Below are 21,064 nucleotides of genomic sequence, written 5' to 3'. Positions count from 1 at the left end.
GAGGCGGCCTCTCCCTGGAGAAGATCCCGGCTCCCAGTATCCTGCAGGCACTTCACTCGACGCTCAGCTGCTCAGTGATTGGCGAGTTGCACATAAGAATCCACCCAACTAACAACACCTTCACAGTGGCGACGGTGGCGGAGGCAACAGCTCTGGCGTTGGTGAAAATTCAGCAAATTACCTTAGATGGACTACAATACCCGGTAGCCGCGTACATCGCGGCCCCTCCAGCGGCAGTCAAGGGCGTCATTTCCCGGGCCTACTGGAACGAGACACCAGAACAAATCCTAACTGACTTACAGTACAGAAACCCGGACGCTAACATTATAGCGGCCCGACGCATGGGTAAAACAACGTCCATCTTAATAACTTTTGCCTCAGGTCCCATGCCTCACACAATTAAATATATGTGTGTGGTACACCGCTGCACCAAATACAAGGGAAGCCCCGATGCCTGCACAAACTGCAGGAAGCCTGGACACAGGTACGACGTGTGCCCTCTCCCGAAGGCTGGACTTTGCCCGCGGTGTGGCGAGAAGCACACCCCTCAAGAGACCCCATGCACGCCAAGCTGCATTCTTTGTGGTGGTTCCCACCTTACCGGTACCGGCTCGTGCAAAGCCAGGACCCCTCCACCTCGTAGACAGACAGCGCCGAAACCCAAGCAACCAGTGCCCACGCCAAAGGACTTTCCACCGCTAGTGCCTCATCAAGATCACCAGCGAGCCTGGACCAAACCCACCAGTACACCCCAAACCTCACAGCGGGAGGAAGAGATAGCTCTCCTGCGGGAAGAGGTAAGGCATCTTAGGGCAGCCATTAATTCCATCCCTCCTACCGTTTCTCCACCCACTCCTTCACCAACACCCCAAACCTCTTCACCTACACCCCAACCCTCCACACCCCCTCCACAAAAGAAACGCAGACCAGAAGACATTCCAGACATGGATTCTAAATTACAAAACTTTGCCCAACAGCTTGAAGCCAGTATTCTGGCTCAGACTCAAAATTGCATTGAAGCCGCCATCACTAAGCTTACAGAAACTATTATCAGTCAGGTAACCTCTGCTATTCTACAACAAATTCCACAAATAATTGCTGGAATGTCTTCACATATCCCAGCTAGCAACCCCATAGCTGCTCCCATCCTTCGCCCCCCCACCCTCCAGCATGGCCCAGTTGACGGGCAATAATCTCCAATTAAGCATCCTACAATGGAACTGCAGGGGGTTTCGTCGCAAACGAGACCCCCTGCAGCAGCTTCTCTCTGCTTCCTCCACACCCCCTGATATAGTAGCACTTCAGGATGCTGGCACAAATTTATCGCTGCCAGGATACGCTCTGGTACCGTCCGACACCACTCCAAACCCCAGGGTTACCACGTATCTCCAACATTTCGTACCATACACTTGTCATGTACTAACCTCGCCGGTAGCTCACACATTCCTAGAATTAATCCCCTCCACTCACAGATCTCAACCCCTCTTCATCCTCAACTGTTACCTCCTTCCGAGGCAACCGGTCTCAGATTTAATCTCTCTAATTAAAGCCGCCTCCAACGCTGCAAAAAAGGACCCCCTCATTATATTAGGGGATTTCAACTGCGCACATGTAGACTGGGGGTACACACGCACTAACAAGAGAGGAGCGGAATTGCGCAACACCCTTCAGATGCACGGCCTGTCCATATATAATGATCTGAGCACACCTACAAGAATCGGTAATAGTGTCACTGCCGACACAAGCCCAGATCTTACTTTTGGTCGCAACCTTCCCACACCGGTGTGGACAAACTTAAATGAGGCCCTGGGCAGTGATCATTATATCATAACTATACAGCTTGATTTCGCCAAAAAAGCTAAAAACTACCGTGTCAGGATTACCAGCTGGGATAATCTTCGGAAGCACAGAGAGGCCAAAACATTAGAATCCCCCTTTAACCTCCACACATGGATGACAGAGCTGAAACAGGATGTCCAGGCATTCACGCAAACATTAGACGCCACCCCCGAGACTCCCGTTGCAGACAGTCGCTTAGCGCACCTACTCCAAGCTCAAAACAGTATCCTCACACGCTGGAAAACCCAGAAGCAAAATCGGAAACTTAAGCTAAAATTAGCGCAACTACAGAAACAAATAGAAGAACACAGTGCCGCACTCAGTAAATCTAACTGGCACCAATTATGTGACGGATTACGAGGTAATCTCTCCTCCACCAGGGCCTGGCATCTTTTGCGACATATGATAGACCCCACTCAAGCTAAAAAGCAAACTCGGCTCACACTGAAAAGACTTACCCATAAAAATCGTCAAAATCATCAAGCACTGTTACGCCAACTCCAATCAACTTATACCACTCTGGGCCAAGCTGTATCATATCCCGACTATGTAGGCCCCGATCAACCCTCCCTCGACGCCCCCATTATGGAGGTTGAAGTCAGAGCAGCCCTTATCAAGCTCCGAAACTCAACCCCTGGGGAGGACCAAATCACAAATGTCATGCTCAGAAATCTAGATGACCGTTCAATTTCCCTTCTCACCGACTACTTCAATGAGTGCTGGGAAATGGGGGCGCTACCTGCTGAATGGAAGCACGGGAAAATAATTTTCATTCCTAAACCAAACAAGCCCATTAACGCCCAAAACCTCCGTCCCATTTCGCTGACTTCGTGCTTGGGCAAACTGTTTGAGCATGTCATCCTCACCCGTCTCACGCAACACATGGAATCCCATGGACTATACCCACATACTATGGTAGGATTTCGATCCCACCTCTCGGCACAGGACGCCCTACTGCAGATTTCACACGCTATCCTCAATGACATGTTACATCACACCAGAGCAATCCTGGCAGTCGACCTCACCAAAGCATTCGACAAAGTTACGCACAGCGCCATCCTGCAGGGCATCCAAGAGCTGCAGTTGGGGCCTAAGACCTACAACTATATCCGGGCCTTCTTAAACGGTCGCACAGCCTCACTGCATATAGATGATATACAGACCCCCCCCCCTTCACGCTTGGTAACATTGGTACCCCGCAAGGGGCGGTGTTATCTCCCTTCCTCTTCAACCTCACCCTCATCCCCCTGGCCAAGGCTCTCAGCCGCATCCCGCACTTAGGACACACACTTTACGCGGATGATATAACGGTTTGGACCACATACGGCTCGGATGGCGACATAGAATCGACCCTTCAGGAAGCCGCTACAACTATCGCTACTCACGCGGCAAACATTGGGTTTGAATGCTCCCCCACAAAGTCAGCACTCCTCATAATCCGCCCGCGGCGCGTCCCTACCTCCCCCATCACTATCTACCTGCATGACACTCCCATACCGCAAACACCTACCCTCCGCATTCTTGGCCTGCATTTACAGGACACGGGGAAAAACAACCTTACACTGAAAGCACTAAAACAGTCCACCTACTCCGTCATCCATCTTCTTAGAAGGGTTTCACATTCACGAGCCGGTCTAGATGAAGCAGATAATCTCAAGGTGCTGCATGCGTTTGTGCTTAGCCGCATTCTTTATGCCACTCCTTACCTAAACCTCTCCTGTTCGGATAAAGACAAGATCAATACTCTTATCCGCATGGCTACCAAAGCAGCGCTAAACCTACCAAAGAGCACTAGCACGGACAGACTCTTAAAATTAGGAATGCACAACACTATACAAGAACTTATAGATGCACATCGCTACACACAGTACCTTCGTCTGGCTGGCACGGAAACTGGACGATATATACTGGATTCTCTGGGAATTCGCATACCGGCACACACGACAGACTTCATCTCTCTCCCTCGCGCCATACACTCCGCGCTTATCCTGAAACCCCTTCCTAAGAATGTCCACCCTGAATACCATCAATCCCGCCGAGTCGCGCGAGCCAAAGCTCTCCATACAGAATATGGCACTTTAGAGGATGTGCGCTGGGTGGACGCCGCGTGTGGTACAGACCGTTCAGTAGCTGTGGCTTATCATCCAGCAGCCCCCCCATTTACCCATTTCATAGACCCACCTTGTACCCCGGAAGAAGCAGAGGAAGCAGCTATAGCAATAGCCATTGCCCAAACCAATGCGGCTTATATACTAAGCGATTCCAAAACAGCCATTCTTAACTTTGCCCGCGGACGCGTCCATCCCCCTGCGTGGCAGATATTGAGAATGTGCACCCTAAATCCCGATAGGCGTATTGAGCTCGTGTGGGTGCCGGCTCACTCTGGCAATCCCGGAAATGAGGCCGCCGATAACATAGCCAGAGGACTTATTTGCCGGGCAAATGGCGACCCCAGCCGGGATTTCTCGAGGGAGCGGGCACACACGTTCTCAGAACTAACTCAACAAGCACGCCTTGCCCGTCGACTCTATCCCCCTCCCCACCCCCGCCTATCCCACTCCCAACAAATCCTCTGGAGGCGACTCCAGACCCGAACTCTTCCTACCCCTCAGCTTCTATCCCACTTCCGCCATGTTTCCCCCGAGTGCACTCTCTGCGGAGAACCGCACGCCACCCTAGACCACATCCTCTTCGGCTGCCCTGCCGATCCTCCCCCGCAGGGACAGCCCGCCATCGGTACATGGGAGGAATGGGAGGCCCTCCTTGCGTCGCAGGACCCGGACGCGCAACTTCGCTGTGTGAACCGGGGTGCCAGTGCCATGGCCCTACGTGGCCTGGACACATGCGCGTAATGTGAGGGCTGTGCGGTGGCCCTGAGACCTTGTACGGTCCAAACTCACTTGCTCAATAAAGTTTTCCATCCATCCATCCTCATACCCCTCCTGGCGCAATGGAAAATTGGTTTTGAGGAAAGGAAATGGCGCAGTATCTGTCTCACATATCTCGGTGGACACCCGAACCGCGCCGTAAGGGAAGGGATTAAGGAGGGAGCGAAAGAAGGAAGGAAGAAAGAGGTACCGTAATGTAGGGCTCCGGAATAAGTTCGACCATCTGGGGATCTTTAACATGCGCTGACATCACACAGCATACGGGTGCTTTTTGCGTTTCGGCGCCCGTGGGTGGCGGTGGAAACATTTATTGCCAAGCAGTGCAGAGGGGGCAAACCCTGCCTCTCCTTACGTGGCACGAGGCTACCCTTAGGGGGTTCCCCTTAAAGAGCAAAGGACAGTCCTTGGAGGGCTATCCGCTTCAAGGCGTCGGTAATTATCCGGCGCTGGTCAGCAGCAGCGGAGCTGGCCAGGAGAGTCTCCAAGTATGACACTGCCGTGGTTGGGGATGGACGGTGTGGGAAGGTAGGGCATGTGAGAATGCTGTGCTATGTCAGTGCATGCAGCTTAAGAGATGTGCCACTGCCCCGCGATGGCCTGCAGGGGCTCCCAGCGGTGGGCCTTTGCAGCCCAGGATGTCTTTCCGATCGACCAATCATTAATTTAATTGCCACCTTTCACGGTGGCCATTTTGCTCAGTGTCCGGTGGATAGGTTGCAATGACGCCGCAATGTCACGTGACCTAGGTGGCACATCTGCCTCCTAGGTTGCTTCTCTGGGAATTTTTCGTGGATTTTTCGCTCACGGTCAACGACGCCGACGCCGGATTTTCTGCGACACGAACGTAAAAAAAAATACGGGTGGTTATCATAGAATTCGCTGATCGGTCGAGGCAGTAATTGCATCACAGAGCCACGTGACATGGCCGAACGCTGATTGGTCGACAAGGTGCGTGGTGTCATGAGACCACGCGACATGGACGAGTTTGCAGGTGCGTTGGCAGTTGGCAGGTGCGCCAGTCCATGACATGGCCGAGCTTGGTGGCGGGCTAGGCCATGCTCGGCAGCAGTTGGCAGGTATGCTTGGTTGTGTACAGACATGTCTACACAGCTCTGTGCATCAAGTTGGAATATAGCCATAATCAAAAACCCTGCAAGCTGAGAGGGCGTACACGGTAGTATGTCGCTGAAGATGGAGAATTGGAGGATGCTGATTGTATTGTAAAACATTTATTGCGTCGAGAGCAGGTTGCGGAGACACGTACTAGATGGCCGCTAGCCCATGGCTAGCGGCGACCTCGTTGGCACGCTCGATTGCCCGCACTTGGATCTTGGGGTCCGAGCTGACCAGCACGGCCTCCCACCGCTCGGGAGAAGGGAGCTGTATCAACTCCGCCGGAGGCGGATCATCTGCGCAATTCCACAGAATGTGGTCGTAGGTGGCCCTTTCACCACATTTATGGCAGTTTGGATCGTAGTGGCCAGGGTACATGAGGGCAAGCAGAGCCGGATTGAGAAGGGAGCGTGTTTGAAGACGGCGCCAGGTGACTTCCTGCGCTTTTGTTAACGACTTGTGGGGAGGGGGCATGGGCGTCCGGAGGGGGGGGGGGGGGGCAAGGGGGGGCGGCTGCACCCCCCTGGAAAATCACTCCCTCGAACCGTGAGTGATGGCCGCACGCCAGGGGCCGTGGTGGGCTCAGCCAAAAGGGTAAAAGCAGCCCCGCTTCCACGCTTTGGGTCACATCTGCGAAATGCCGCGTCCGGGCACGCGTCTTTATGCCGTTTTCAAACCACGCCATCGTTAGCTCTGTTGAAGGCCGACCTGTTGCAGACATACAGCGGCACCGGCGAGCATGTGTTTCAAGCCGTCTTGAAATGGGTGCCTGTTTCTTTGATCTCTAGACAGATAGCGACACGGAGGCAGACAGTGCACAGTGCATCTTGATTTCGCCTTCATTATGCCGGCCACCGATGAATTCTTCAGGAGGGAAAGACAAATCAGCCGTGTCCACCCCCGCTTTGTCGGGCTGCTCATGGGCAAGCGGGCGATCAGTTGGCGCCGCCGCCGCTCGCTGTGCCTCCGTTCCACGGGAGAGCGCAGTGCGGTAGAAGCGCCGCTATCAGAATCTTCGGCAAAGGAGATTAGCATCTTTTGTTCACGGCGACGCAGTCTCCAGAGGCGCCCCCACACCAGCGTCCCTTGCGTCTTCTCCGAAAACCAGCGCCTTTGGTCAACGCAGCCCGATGGCGCCTGCCTGGCTCGCCTGTCACCTCTGGCTGGGCCTCAAATGACAACAGCGCCCGTGTACTGTGCGAGGTCAGTGCCCGGTAAAGAGACCCAGGTGGTCGACATTATCCGGAGCTCTGTACTACTCCGTTCCTCATAACCTGAGTCGTTTTGGGGCTCTGAACCCCATAAAAACACACAAAACAAATTTTCCTACCGGAGTGGCGAGTGTCCCTTCCCCTTGGAAGTCGCACGGAAGTAAGCCCTTGCACGTGTGCGCGCCTCTGTATTTGTGCTTCGGTGTTTTTAGCGGCCGTTTGTCAACGAAGCTGAGAACAACCAAGACAGTGGACGAGAAAACTACGAGCGGCGAGCAGTGTGCGTGCGGTTGCTCGACTGTGCGGATGCGCGAGCAAGATGGAGCGAGGTGTATGAAGCTGCGAGCGTGCATTTATCCTGTAAGTAAGTTTTCGTTGTATGTATAGACATCTTTTGTTTTCAACGTACGCGTTCAACCGTTTTTCCAATCAATGTGTGTGACGAGTGTGCACCGAGAGCGTGTAATGAAGCACAGAAATGAATTTATCACCCGTGTAATCACGCAATTCGCCCAGAAAAATCCGTGGAGTCTACAGTTGCTGTTCAAGGAAGACTGACTGAGTGACTGTAGTTGCGTGTTTGTGACCATATTGTGCTGTGTGCTGGTCATCAATCCGGGTGAGTCGAGAACCCGTATGCAGCAATACTGAGCACTCTTCTCCACGAAGTGACAGTATATTTTTGGATTTTTTATTAATTTTAATTGTTTCTTCGTTGATAAACTGCAATGTATCTCTCCTAGCCAGACTTTAATTTGCTGTTTGTAATTTTTATTTCATTTGTGTATTTCACTTATTTTTTATTTATATATAAATAAATAAATTCATACCGCAAATAGTGCCTTTTTGCTACGAACATGCCCCCCCCCCCCCCCCCCCCCCTCCGGCGCCAACAACCAATGGGGCCCCCCCCTGCAAAAAATTCTGCGGACGCCCTTGGGAGGGGGATATGCGCGCCTCTCCAGCCTAAAGTGATGGGTGATGTCATGAAATGAGATTAACCCGTCCCTCGTGAAATTCGGGTCGGAGGGCGCGCTCACTGCCCGGTCGACGAAACCGCGGATGCTGAGGTTCAACGCATACGGTAAGCAGCGCTGAGGGAGGAGGAGGAGGAGTAGGCCGAGTAGACTTTAGATTTTGATGCTATCGCACTATGAACAGGTAACGTAATTAAGCGTCCCTCTAAATTTTTTTGCCCGAAGCATAAATCTCATTCGTAATAAACAAGCGTTCGCGTTAACTGATGCCGTTATAAGTGGGCTCGACTGCGCCCTCGTGTCCGTGCGACTTGAGTGCTAATCACAGAGCACGCAAGCTCTGAAGAAGCTCTTACATGGACCGTGCTCCGTCGTGCTGTCTGGATGAATCTCTGTAAAAGAGGAAGACGAAAAACGACGTTATTTCCTCGAAAGGCTGGAGAAACCAAATCTTGGCTGTGTTCTTCCTCTTGAGTGACACTCAGGACATTAAGCAAACAAGGGAAGGGGAATGAAGGGCTCGTTATAAATATGAAAGAAGCCAACAGGCACAGGTTTTTTTTAAATTTATTTTGTGGTGTTGATCAATTTAGAATATTACCGAATATGTTATCGCTTAAAGCTAATTGATTAGAAAAGCAGAAGAAAAAACAACCACATGCCGCCGGTGGGATCCGAACCCACGACCTCCGAATTACGCGTCCGGTGCTCTACCTCTGAGCTACGGCGACGGCTGCCAAATCTTTTGTTTTCGGGGGTATTTATGTTTGCAAGTAACCTAACCTTGAGAGTGTTCATCAGCGCCACCCACGTTCATAAGCGGCGGACGTAGAACGTCCTGAGTTACCGCAGGTGTGACGTAGAACGTCATCGAACGGAGAGGGTGGAAGCTGCGTGAGAACCCTCTTATGCTTCCTATGGCGTCAAGGCTGCCAGAACCGAGGCCCTCGCTAAGCAATTAAGCAAACAAGGGAAGGGGAATGAGGGGCTCGTATGAATATAAATAAAAACTAGAATGGACATACTGCAGCAGCGCGAAAGACGGAGTCAAAGATCGAAGCAAGACAAACACGGCACTGACTAACAACTGAATGCTTTATTAAGAATGAACAGTATTTACAGGCTGCAGAACAACGAGGACAATCAATGAACACTCCCGGAAGTTAACAACCGGAGTTAGTCAACTTCCGGGAGTGTTCATCGGTTGTTCTCGTTTTCTACAGCCCGTCAATACTGTTCATTCCGAATAAAGCATTCAGTTAGCGCCATATTTGTCCTACCTCGTTTTTTGTTTGTATTTCGCGCTGCAGCAGCACGAATTTTAACCGATGCGATAGCGTTAATGGGATAGTGCCCGTATGTGCAGAATAGGCATTCTAGACTTCGTATTCATATGTCCCTGGGAGTCCTCATATTATTCCTTGCGCAATGGTGCAGCGGTTAAGGAATGCACCACTGCCCTTCTATGGCAGGCGCTGCCATCGGTGGGTCTTGTGCGGTCCAGGTTGCACTTGCCAAGCAACCTCTTGCGACAAATCATTAACTTAACTGCCACCTGTCATTGTGGTGGATTTGCTCAATGATCCAGTGATCAAACTGGCTAGCGATTCACAGATAGCTGCCGCATTCGGGATTCCATGACTCGACAGATGAACGAGCAGTCTTGAACAGAGCTGCGCAGCGCAGAGAATCCCGATTGGGCGGAAATTAAATTGGTTTGGTTTATTAGGGTTTGGTTTGGTTTAACGTCCCAAAGCGACTGATGCTATGAGGGACGCCGTAGTGAAGGGCTCCGGAAATTTCGACCACCTGGGGTTCTTTAACGTGCACTGACATCGCACAGTACACGGGCCTCTAGAATTTCGCCTTCATCGAAATTCAGCCTCCGCAGCCGGGATCGAACCCGCGTCTTTCGGGCCAGTAGCCGAGCGCTGTAACCACTAAGCCACCGCGGCGGGGCGGAAATTAAATTCATAGCATAAATACTGAAAGTTTGCACTTCCGTGACCAGAAAGCAATGATGTTATCTTGAATAACTGGGGCCACAAAAAAGGCTACGCTTCACTTATCACTGAGTCACACTGTAAGGGAACTGAACTATAAAGTATTTATCGTGAAGCTTCACAGCAAATTGCGAAGATTTACAAGCATTCAGCAGAAGTTTGGTTTAGTTGATTTATGGGGTTTGAAGTCCCAAAGCGACTCAGGCTATGAGAGACGCCGTAGTGAAGGGCTCCGGAAATTTCGACCACCTGGGGTTCTTTAACGTGCACTGACATCGCACACGGGCCTGTAGAATTTCGCCTCCATTGAAATTCGACCGGCGCGGCCGGGATCGAACCCATGTCTTTCGGGTCAGCAGCCGAGCACCATAACCACTGAGCCACCGCGGCGCCTCATTCAGCAGAAGTGTTTCGCTGAAGCCGAATTTCAGTCTTTTGCGCAAATATTTTTTTCCCCGAAAGGTCGCTGTTTCGAAAGAGATGTACGGAAATAGGAAGGAAACTGACGGAGGATGCAGAATCTCTTGGAAATATGCGTGCATACCTTATCTGAACGGTAAGTATTGAGCGTGTTCGCTGAATTACATCACTTTCTTCTTACCTCTCAGGATATCCTTCTAGCAGACACCGGAATCAGCGATGGAAGAATTCTAAGAGCAACGCAGGTGACAAGAGACCGTAACTCTGGTTATGCAAGTAAAAGGACTGAAACTAGGCTCCAACTCTTTTTGTCCTCAATGAGAGTTCGCAGGCTGTTCTACTCCCTGCCAAAGCACAAGTGAACTCTGTTTCACTCCTCTAACGATTTCGGTGGAGTGCAAAGCTGCTGGAGAGGGTAAAACAGCCAGTTTACTCCGTCTGTGCAGACTCTGCTTTTAGAGTAATCTTTAACACCTTTAGCATGTATTGCCTATAGTCTCTATGCATCACACTAGTTCGAATGATCACCCATGCTCACTCGGCTTTCGGTACATGTAGAGGAGGACTCCGACGATTGCCCAGAAGACGCAGAGGAGGAAGACGATGGTGAGTAGGTATTGGATCATGCCACCCGTCTCTTGGGTCCTGCAGGCATGCGAATGCGTACGATAAGTCAGGCCGGGTTCTTCGTTCTTCCCTTTGCAAGCTCCAAGGAGTGTGAGTTGGATGTGTTTGTTTTGAATTCCCCCATGTAGTCCACTCCTCGTGTAAAGCCCCTCTTGTGGGGCCCTCAAGGCACTAAAAATAAATTCTAATGGCGGCTGAATGGCATACTTGTTCGAACTGAAATCTCACCCATGATAATAAAAATAGGTAGTGAGTTTTGTCTAATGCCAATGGTACTTGCCTTTCTTGTGCAAAATAAAGTACCGGATCACCAAAGTACTAAAACATGCAGTAAATGAAATTCAATGGCAGAAGGAACGAAAGATAATACAATGGAATCTCTTTAATTCGAACTGGTGCTAATGGGTGCTATAAGCTCAAGTGTATAAAAAGGCTCCTTTAATTCGAACTTCGCATACCTCGAGCAAATTTTCGGTCCCCTTCGAGTTCGAATGATCTAAAGTTTGGTTGGGCTATCCTGGACGTCTCTAAGTTATCACTAAATAATCAAAGTGTGCAGTAAACAAATTCAGTGGCAGAAGGAACTAAAGGTAACTGGAATCTTTTTAATTCGAACTGGTGCATGGGCGCTATCAGCTCAAGTGTCTAAAAAGGTTCGCGTTATTTCGAACTCATCATCACTCGAACAAATTTTTGATCTCTTGCTAGTTATAATGGTCGAGAGCGCTGAAGCCGAACTTTCTGGACATCTATAACTGGCGCCATCTGTCGGGCGTCAGTATCTAACACCATGTGACTAAATGGAAATAATTTTGCATGTAATTGCACGAGTAATTTCTTGATGGTCCGTTGAGTTCTTCGGAAGGGCTCAGACCCTTCCAATGGTTGACGATTCGGTGATCAATAAGCAAGATAGCCAGGTGTAGAAGGTCAAAGGAAGGATTATATTTACAAGTATGTACAGAGGTAAACTGGGTTACAGAAGCAAAGTCACAAATGCACTGCAACTTAATGGGAAATTCTCACACAGAGAAAACTCTCTACCTGACCTTACTTATCGACCGGAGGGTTCCGGTTAAAGCCTAGGTTCTTGTAGAAGCACGCATGCCAAGCACGGTGTCCTTCCCGAGACTACACAAGTCTAGGGCTCATCTAGGACTGCTGTCCAGTAGTTTTGCATGCATTTTTAGATGCTGTACAAACAAAGGACTTAGGGCGGTCAAGTTTCAAGGCCCGCCCTAGACTTCGCTAACCAATGAAAGTCTAACATACAGTAACCACAGCCCTGGAAGGTTGGGCACAACCTCGAACCCAGGGCTTGGCAAAACGAAAAAAAGAAACATATAAAAAGAACATTCAGGAGACCCTCTCCACGCGGGACTCCTCACACTATCCGCACTCTCTCCCCTTTACACTCTCGCCTCCGCACCCACGTGTCGCTTTTCCAGAGAAATCTTAGCGTAGACCGGAGGCGCGCAGCGGCCTCAAGCTAAAGAAAGGTGGGGGCGTCAGTGAAGTGCGGCCTTACAGCACGTAAACTACACTGTAGAGTAATGTGGGATGCTTCGAGAACATGTTTTCTTTGATGTTTTCTTCCTTATGTCGATAAGGGTTTCCGTGCCCACTCTGACGGCCACAGAAAACTGTGCTAACTTTAAAAATTTCGTGTCATAATTTCGAGCGTTCAGTGCCGTAGGACACCTGATGGCAGCCGCTCAAGCTACTGGAGCTTTTGTCCAGATTTTTCCAGGTTTGCGTACCTTCAAACTGAAGGACACCACTTTTCCATGATGTACTCACCATCAGGGGCTACACACTTCGGCTACTGGCGCGTTATAGTCTGTGCATGCTACCGAAAAAAGAAAAAAAGAATTGCGGCGGCTATCTCGTCCGTCTCACAGCCTGTGCCGCTCGCTGTCGGACTTATTTTTATTTTTATTTTCACAATACTGCAGACCCTCATTTGGGTCCATGGGCAGGGAGGGCAGAAAAACACATTCACACAACCGTGTAGCACATACACAATCTAAAATAGCTCACAAAGTGCGTTGTCAAAATCAACAGCCGATATCACATGTAGAGGCAGGGCGTTCCATTCGTCAATAGTTTTCGGGAAAAAAGACAATTTAAAAGCGTTAGTATGCGCGAAGTATGGTGCTAAAGTGTGATTATGATGACGTCGAGTTCTACGCGTTTCAGAAAACTGCACGTAGGGGGCTGGAGAGATGCCTAGTTTTCCGTGGATTAGTTGGTGAAGGAACGATAGACAGACTACCTTGCGTCTGACGTGGAGAGGTTTAATATTATTTGCTGCCATTAACGAGGATGGGGAATCAGTTCTGTTGTACTTAATAAATATAAAACGTACTGCGCGCCTCTGTATTTTTTCTAATTCTCTTATGTCTTTTTTTGCATGCGGGTCCCAAACGATGGCGGCATATTCGAGTTTTGGTTTTATAAGAGTATTGTATGCTTCTTAGTCTGAATTAATGCATGAGGTTTACGCGCTTCGCGTTTTACGAAGTTATCACCAACTCAGTGCGCAGTTTGTACGTTTTGCCAACAACTTCCCTCACTCTTCTACCAGGCATGCAGAAAGTGTAGCTTGCAATTATAAGAACAACATCGCTGCTTACGCGAGCTATATCGAAATGTGATAAACATGATGTGCTCTGCGGGAAGCAGGGTATTCCAAACACTTGTTTGGAATTAAAATTTTTGAATTCTGTCTTTCAGTGGCAAACTTACCGCGAAAAGTTTATTGAGCATCCTCTCACCATCGGGAAAATGAAGTGCGAACGGCAAGAAGCGAAACGCGAAAAGCACAATGCGAACTTAGTTGAGATAGCCAAGAGGTCTTCCAAGCATACTTTACTCACGCCGGGCGGATGACGACGGAGCGCTGCGACATGGCGCGCGAAAGCATCATGGACCGTTGCTGCTCCATGACGGCAACCGGGTGGCTCTGGGCAGTGGTCCTTCAGGGCAGCTTGCTGGAGAACGGAGTTGGAAATACGGAAGCCTCTATAGCATCCTTTCTTGAAGGTCGACGGCAGTTCTAAAGGCCTACATGCGTGTTCAACTGTGGGAAAGCAACGCTAGCGGACGACAAAAAACGATAAGAAGAGGACAGAGCTGCGCTGTTGTGTCCACTTCTTGTCCTTGTCCTTCGTCCGCCAGAGCTGTCTTTCTCAGAATGATTACCTGAAAAAAAAAAAAGCAGCAGAAAAGCGCTTTTTTAAGATACCCTGGAATGACTGATGATAGTATTCTTATGTAACAAATCTGTATAGAGATGGTATTCGAGAGTAAATTTAAAATCTTTCCCTGGATTTTATACATAATTTCGTTTTAATTGCTGCTAGCAACCGATTAGCTCGACCCCTCACCGTGAGTTCTTAGCCGTCATTCGTCTTCTGACGCAGAGCAGGGAGTCTGGGAGAACCTTCTCGTTGGACGTGCTGAAGTGACGTGGGCGGGGCGAGGCCCAGTTTTTTTTATTTTATTTTAAAGCGTTAGCATTAGAAGGGTTTGTGCAAGCTGAAATGGCGAGAGCCGTCTATGGCAGGTACCAACCTGCCTACCTCGGATATAACGAACTTCCGTGTGTGTAGCCTCGGATATAACGATGTACCGTGTGCTACCTCGGATATAGCGAACCCAAATATGCCACTTCAAATATAACGAACTTTCCTGTCCGGACCTCGGATATAGTGAACCTAAATGTATCACCCCGAATATAACGAACTATAGCGTCAACCTCAGATATAACAAGCGTTTGGCTGCTCAGGATCATGTAAGTTTTTTTTTCGTCGTTGGTTTGCATGAGTAGACCGTGGAGAGGAATGAGCATCATTTCTAGTCGCCGATATTTTCGGTGTTAATGAACCTATCTCGCCCCGCCGCGGTGGCTCAGTACGGTGCTCGGCTGCTGACCCGAAAGACGCGGGTTCGATCCCGGCCGCGGCGGCTGAATTTCTTGAAGGCGAAATTCTAGAGGCCGGTGTGCTGTGCGATGTCAGTGCACGTTAAAGAACCCCAGGTGGTCGAAATTTCCGGAGCCCTTCACTACGGCGTCTCTCATGGCCTGAGTCGCTTTGGGACGTCAAACCCCAATAAACCAAACCAAACCTATCTTAAAATTTTCTGCGATGCAGTAACGAGTGATGGAATATAGATCACTCATGCGCTTTTCTTAACCTCAGTAAATATCGCTTCATGGTCCATTAAGAACGTGTCCATGTAGTAGATGCAATGCAGTTGATATAAACGTGTTGGGTGGCAGATTTCACAAATGTTAGAGTTCTTACACTTGTAGATTCCACTAAACTCTTTCGGGACCTCTGTTTTCAGGAAGGACGGCAGTGTCGACAATAAATTTACCACCTAGGCCGCTTCCGGTATAGGGCTTAGCCGGTTTAGCCCAGGCGTTTAGCCCAAGTGAGTCTGTGCAAAAAGAAAAGATACCCACAGACTCACGTCTTGTCGAGAGGGCTGAAGACGGTCTTTGGCTGCCTTTGGTGCGCGCCAGATGCCCTTCTGTGTGCCCAGCTGACGTCTGCACAGTTGCACAGTTCCACCGACGTCGCCAAGAGCTCTCTGTGTCAGCCTGCAAGGAGTTCCTTCTTCTTCTACCTCTTCTTCTCATTCTTCTTATCTTCCTGTATCTTTGTATTTCCGGTTTACCCTGCCACTGATCACCGCACCCAAACTTCCCATTTTTGTAAACACATCAGAATCGCTGCCTCCTCCGGCTCTGCCCCCTTCTTTGGTTGTTTCCCGAGAAGACCATCAGTTTTTCTGTCACTACATGTTCTTACCACATTTAATTCTCTTGATTGCAGACAGGATATAATCCCGTAAAATAAAAAAAAAACTTAAATTTTTCACTTGGAACTATCTTGGACTGGACAACCAGCTGCTGGCCCTAATGGGCCCCAGGGAACCACGTTGCATCCAGGAACTATTCATAAGGTAAACTGGTCAAAAGTGATCAAGAAACGAGGGAGATAATTGAAGCTGCGGCAATGGAAAAAGAGGAATTGGGAAATCTTGTCAGTGATCCTTCGGTATCATTATCAAGAAAAGACTCAGCTTTCTTAGATTCAAGGCAGAGGGCGACAGTGCGAAACGTGCTCACTGATTGGTGTTTTTTACTTTTTTTTTCTCATTCCTTGACATGTCATACCTTGACAAGATAACCGTTGTTAGTCGAGTAAAGTTTCACAGGTTCTTTCGTCTTCCTTATTGCACCAGCGGTGGCCCGCCAGAGACGGTTGGTTCCAACTCGAAGACTGAAGCTCTTCTTCGCACCAGGGGTGCCCGTCAGAGACGGTCTTGTGTTCAGTTGAGACGCAGGGGATAAGGCGAACACTTCAAATTTTATGTACAGCAATTTACAATAGATACAAGTTAAGGCACTCGAGACAAATTAACGGCACAAGGACAAACAACAAAAAGGGCGGAACTGGCTAATACTAGGGGAGGCCCCTACTCGGCGTTGCCGAAGATGCGTTGCATCTCACATTAGCGCAGAACCCCGCTTCCAGCTCCGGGGCCCGGTTTTAAAGCCCTAAAGGCCCAGCCCACATTCGGTAACTTCCAATCATGTTGCACTATTAACATGATTGGCTCTTCAAGGGCATGACCAGCCCTCCAGCTGCCGTAAAGTAGAGCACTCTCTCCACCACAAAATAAAAACAAACACAAATAGACATCCGTGCCAGCACGTGTGCGAATCAGTACCGCGGGTGGGGGGACACCCATATACCTGCCGGCGCGTTCGCGAGCGGCCGCGTTCCAAGAAAGGAGACGCTTCGCTTTGAGCACCCCCAGCCGCGTTCCGATGACCCCCGCGAACGCTACCGAACCCTTACACGCCCTTCCCAAGATTCTACAAAGGGCTCAAATGCCACTTTTAGAATTATAACAAAGGGATCGGTACGGGTCACAAAACCACCCTGTGGGTGACATACCGCAGCTACACAAACACTGGCACGAACAAAACCAAAAAAAAAACGCACACGGGCACCAACACAACATTAAAAAAATGCACACTTAAATACACACAGTGGCATGCCTGCCGTGCGCCGTAACACAGCGTCCAAGTTGGTGCGTTGCACCCAGTTCACCAGCATGCACGCCGTCGTCCTGCTCGCGAATGAGCACACAGACACTCGCGACTGGAGCGTTCACAGCACTCGCCCAATGCCCACGTGAGCCTCCTTAGTCGCACCGAGTGTCCCTGTGTAGTAACATTCGAGCCACCACGTGTTGTCAGTAACACAATTAACGCCTAAACGGTAACTCACTCATTAGGCTGGCGCCACAACGGGGCGTGAACTGAAAAGACGGTGCCCTCCAGGATCAAAAACGTCCTGGTCATCGATAGGTGAAAATCTCTGACCATGCGGCGCACTTGAGAGCACTCTCTCTCCGGCGCACCAGTACGACACGCGTGGTGCGTAAAGAGCATAGCCCCTGGCCCGTCCAAATATAGCAGTACAGTCAGTCTCGCTACACTTGATATGCCGACCTTTAGCACGGAACATACTGTTCCTCGCGTCGACTTTCAGCGTGAAAGCCATGCACCTGCCTCTCTCTGCCTCTCTTCGAGCCATTTGCCCTGCTCCTGCTCAGGTAAACACTGGAATTGCCGCAACCTCCTTGATCGGCGCTTGCCGGCTTCGTGGCATCGTCTAACTCCGAGGCTCCATGAGCTCCCTGACAGTCACTTGACCCGAGCTTGCCTTGCGGCAAGTCGCCACTCATTTCCGGGTCCTCGACTGACCTGGCCGGGCACACACCGGGTGCGTTCGACCACTGCGCGGCGCTCTGCCCGGTCAGCCCAGCGGGCCCACCTCCGCTCTCTGCCTCGGATGAAAGGCTATTGCTATCAATAAGGCTACGAGGCCCTTCATGCCCTATGACCGACACAGTGTGCGGTTGCGGCAACGCCAGACTTCCTTCTTTCACTCGCTCGCCGATCTGACGTCTGTCCTCACCAACCGCCCCCTGCTGAACGAAATGCTCTTTTTCGCAGCTCGCTTGAGACCGAGTTTTTGGAATTAGAGTGATTTCCAACAATCCTGAACTCGCGTAAGCGTCCCTGGTGTCATTTGGGGTAGAGCTAAGCTGGGCGGCCGGATCCTCGGAGTGCGCGTTCACCGCCTCTAATACCGCGACGCTGCGTTCCGTCACGATACTTTCAACTGCGATTCTAGCTTCGCAGAAATCTGGCTCACTTTGTACTTTTGCCCGGCTGTTTTCTTGACCTGTGCTTGACAAGCATAACGCTTTACCTTCCAGCACAGGTGGCCTCTCCTCTCGCGACTCGGAGTAGTTGTCCCTCGCTAGTTCACTAGCTCTCTTAGACTCCTTGAGCTCAGCGAGCTCCAGCGCTAGCTGCTGGCGCTTTGCTTCTAATTCCTCCAAGACGCACTTAACATCCTGAGGTTTCTCCTCGCACAGCGGCGCCCTTCCTCCATTCACTTTCGCAAGTTCAGCCTGAAAGTACGCTAAGCGCGCCTTCGCTAATTCCACTTGGTACCTCACATCAAGTGAGGGCAGGCTTGGATAGCTCTCCATACCGCCTTCCGTACCCCTCAGATGTCCTATCGGCTCGAACACAGGGACGTGAACAATGAGACCAAGGAAACTCACGGTTTCGATGCGTCGATCCGCATTGCCAGCTCCTTGGCGTCGGGGTCCACCGCCACTTTCCCCGGACGCTGCGATGAGCTGTCGCACGCCGCTGGTCCGCCGCCGGTGATCGTCGAGTTCCCGACGCGCTGCTTCCTTGCCCGGAAGCAGTCCCGCGTCGTTGGACTACTGCCGTGGTCCTTGCGTCCTTGCCGCCGTGTCTCCGCAGGTCCGTTCACGAACGCTGACCTGTCGCCTTGTCGTCACCTTTCTCCCTGCCTTGTCTTCTTCCTGCGCCGTCTTCCGATGGCCGCAGGATCCTGTCGACTGCGCCAGTAAAGTTTCACAGGCTCTTTCGTCTTCCTTATTGCACCAGCGGTGCCCCGCCAGAGACGGTTTGTTCCAACTGGAAGACTGAAGCTCGATCTTCGCACCAGCGGTGCCCCGTCAGAGACGGTCTTGTGATCAGTTGAGATGCAGGGATAAAAAAGGCAATAACTGAGGTTTATGTACAGATATTTACAGCGTACAGAAGTTTTGACACTCGAGACAAATTAAACAGCAAAAGACAAACAAAAAGGTGGAACTGGCTAATACTAGGGGAGGCCCCTACTCGGCGTTGCCGAAGATGCGTTGCATCTCACATTAGCGCAGAACCCCGCTTCCAGCTCCGGGGCCCGGTTTTAAAGCCCTAAAGGCCCAGCCCACATTCGGTAACTTCCAATCATGTTGCACTATTAACATGATTGGCTCTTCAAGGGCATGACCAGCCCTCCAGCTGCCGTAAAGTAGAGCACTCTCTCCACCACAAAATAAAAACAAACACAAATAGACATCCGTGCCAGCACGTGTGCGAATCAGTACCGCGGGTGGGGGGACACCCGTATACCTGCCGGCGCGTTCGCGAGCGGCCGCGTTCCAAGAAAGGAGACGCTTCGCTTTGAGCACCCCCAGCCGCGTTCCGATGACCCCCGCGAACGCTACCGAACCCTTACAGTCGTCTATACTTGTACCATACGTGATCTTTATAAGGTTATCAGCACCAAATAAAGATCGTTCGGTGGAAGTTTAGCGCTCGTGTTGTGCCCGTTGAATATTGTGCGCTATGGATACTCATGTTGACTACCCACTAGCCAGAAACCCTTATCCTTCTAAACTCCCCCAGTTGTGCAAAATGCTGAACTGCCCCTATAGTCCGCTCCTGCTGAAATGTGCCCACGAAGGAAAGTATGGGAGTAGGGAATGAAAGAAGAATAAAAGAGGTGCAGTGGTGGAGGGTCCAAGGTTTACGTGGGTTGTACAGAAAGAGTAAATTCAAATTCTACACACTTTTAGAGCTACTCTTTCTCAGTACAATGGTACTGCTCAGTGCAGTCTCCATCACACGCGATGCATTTGGGCGCCAGCGCCAATTCGTCTACTCGCTCACGATTCGTGTCAGTGATCGAAGTTGATATTCTCCCACTGCGTGGTTTGTCTGCACCGCACGCAGCCCTTGTTTAAGCTTATTATCATGCATCTAAGCCCATTGCTCTTGTCAGTAATGTCATCTTCGCATAAACCTTCAGTAGCCTTCTGTAGATGTCAGGTTAATCACTGCGAAGATTAGCGGCAGTATTATTAAGCAGAAATTTTATACTAGGAAGACAACGCTGTGAGTGGTGTGGCCGAAGCGGCCAATCATTCGCGTGCAGCACATTTTACAACCCACCAACGACTGCAACGACTGCGACGAGGCAGCGCGTGGATACGTGTACTTACTACTATAATTAGAACTGCGAGGGGGGGGGGGGGGATATACTCCTCTTCTGCCACCCTTTTGGGGGGAATGGGCGAGCGGCTGTACGCCGACACCGACGCGGCTCAGTTAACCCATGGTTAATCCACGAGCGGGCGTTTAGAAGCTGTGCTGTAAAAAAAAAAAACAACCCTTATTGTAGTCAAAGGTGGTCACAACGGTGATTACTCGAGCCGGGGCTTGGGCATCAACTGAGACGCTTCACGTGCTGTTACTGAGGCGAGGCCTATAAAGGCGTCTCCTGCAGTGCTGTACGTGTCGACGGCTTTTGTGTCTCTTATAGTGCCCTTGTTCTGTCGCTTAGTTTTTCTATGGCTTAGAACGACCAAGAGGCACTTTTCTGTTTCCGTTAATTTATGGCTATCAAAACAAGCAAGCAGCAAAGAGTGCGGAAAGCTATCCGAAACGGCTGAGTTGAGTTCTTCCGGCACCACTGTCCTATGCCATCGCCGGAGCTAAAGAAGAGCTGTCACGGCGGTTAGAATAATATGTGGTGCCTCGGCTATGAGTGTAGTCTTAATTTCTAGACCGTCACATTGTACTTTTG

The 21,064-nt window shown here is 50.4% G+C and overlaps 1 protein-coding gene across 1 annotated transcript in view; it reads right to left on the bottom strand.

Annotated features, from left to right (window-relative positions):
* The window catches only part of LOC149366222 (uncharacterized), a 41,751-nt gene extending 27,726 nt beyond the window's left edge, over positions 1–14,025 (bottom strand). Inside the window, exons 1-3 of the mRNA XM_089549586.1 lie at positions 13,958–14,025; positions 10,990–11,096; positions 8,385–8,420 (exon numbers count right to left, since the gene is read on the bottom strand). Coding sequence (XP_089405712.1) covers positions 8,385–8,420; positions 10,990–11,096; positions 13,958–14,025 — 211 coding nt within the window. The remainder of the gene's footprint in view (positions 1–8,384; positions 8,421–10,989; positions 11,097–13,957) is intronic.
* Positions 14,026–21,064: the final 7,039 nt, after the last annotated feature.

Source organism: Amblyomma mixtum, chromosome 1, assembly GCF_055824585.1.
Source record: "Amblyomma mixtum isolate Tamu chromosome 1, ASM5582458v1, whole genome shotgun sequence".
NCBI lineage: Eukaryota > Metazoa > Arthropoda > Arachnida > Ixodida > Ixodidae > Amblyomma > Amblyomma mixtum.
This window is presented reverse-complemented; position numbering and strand designations above follow the sequence as displayed.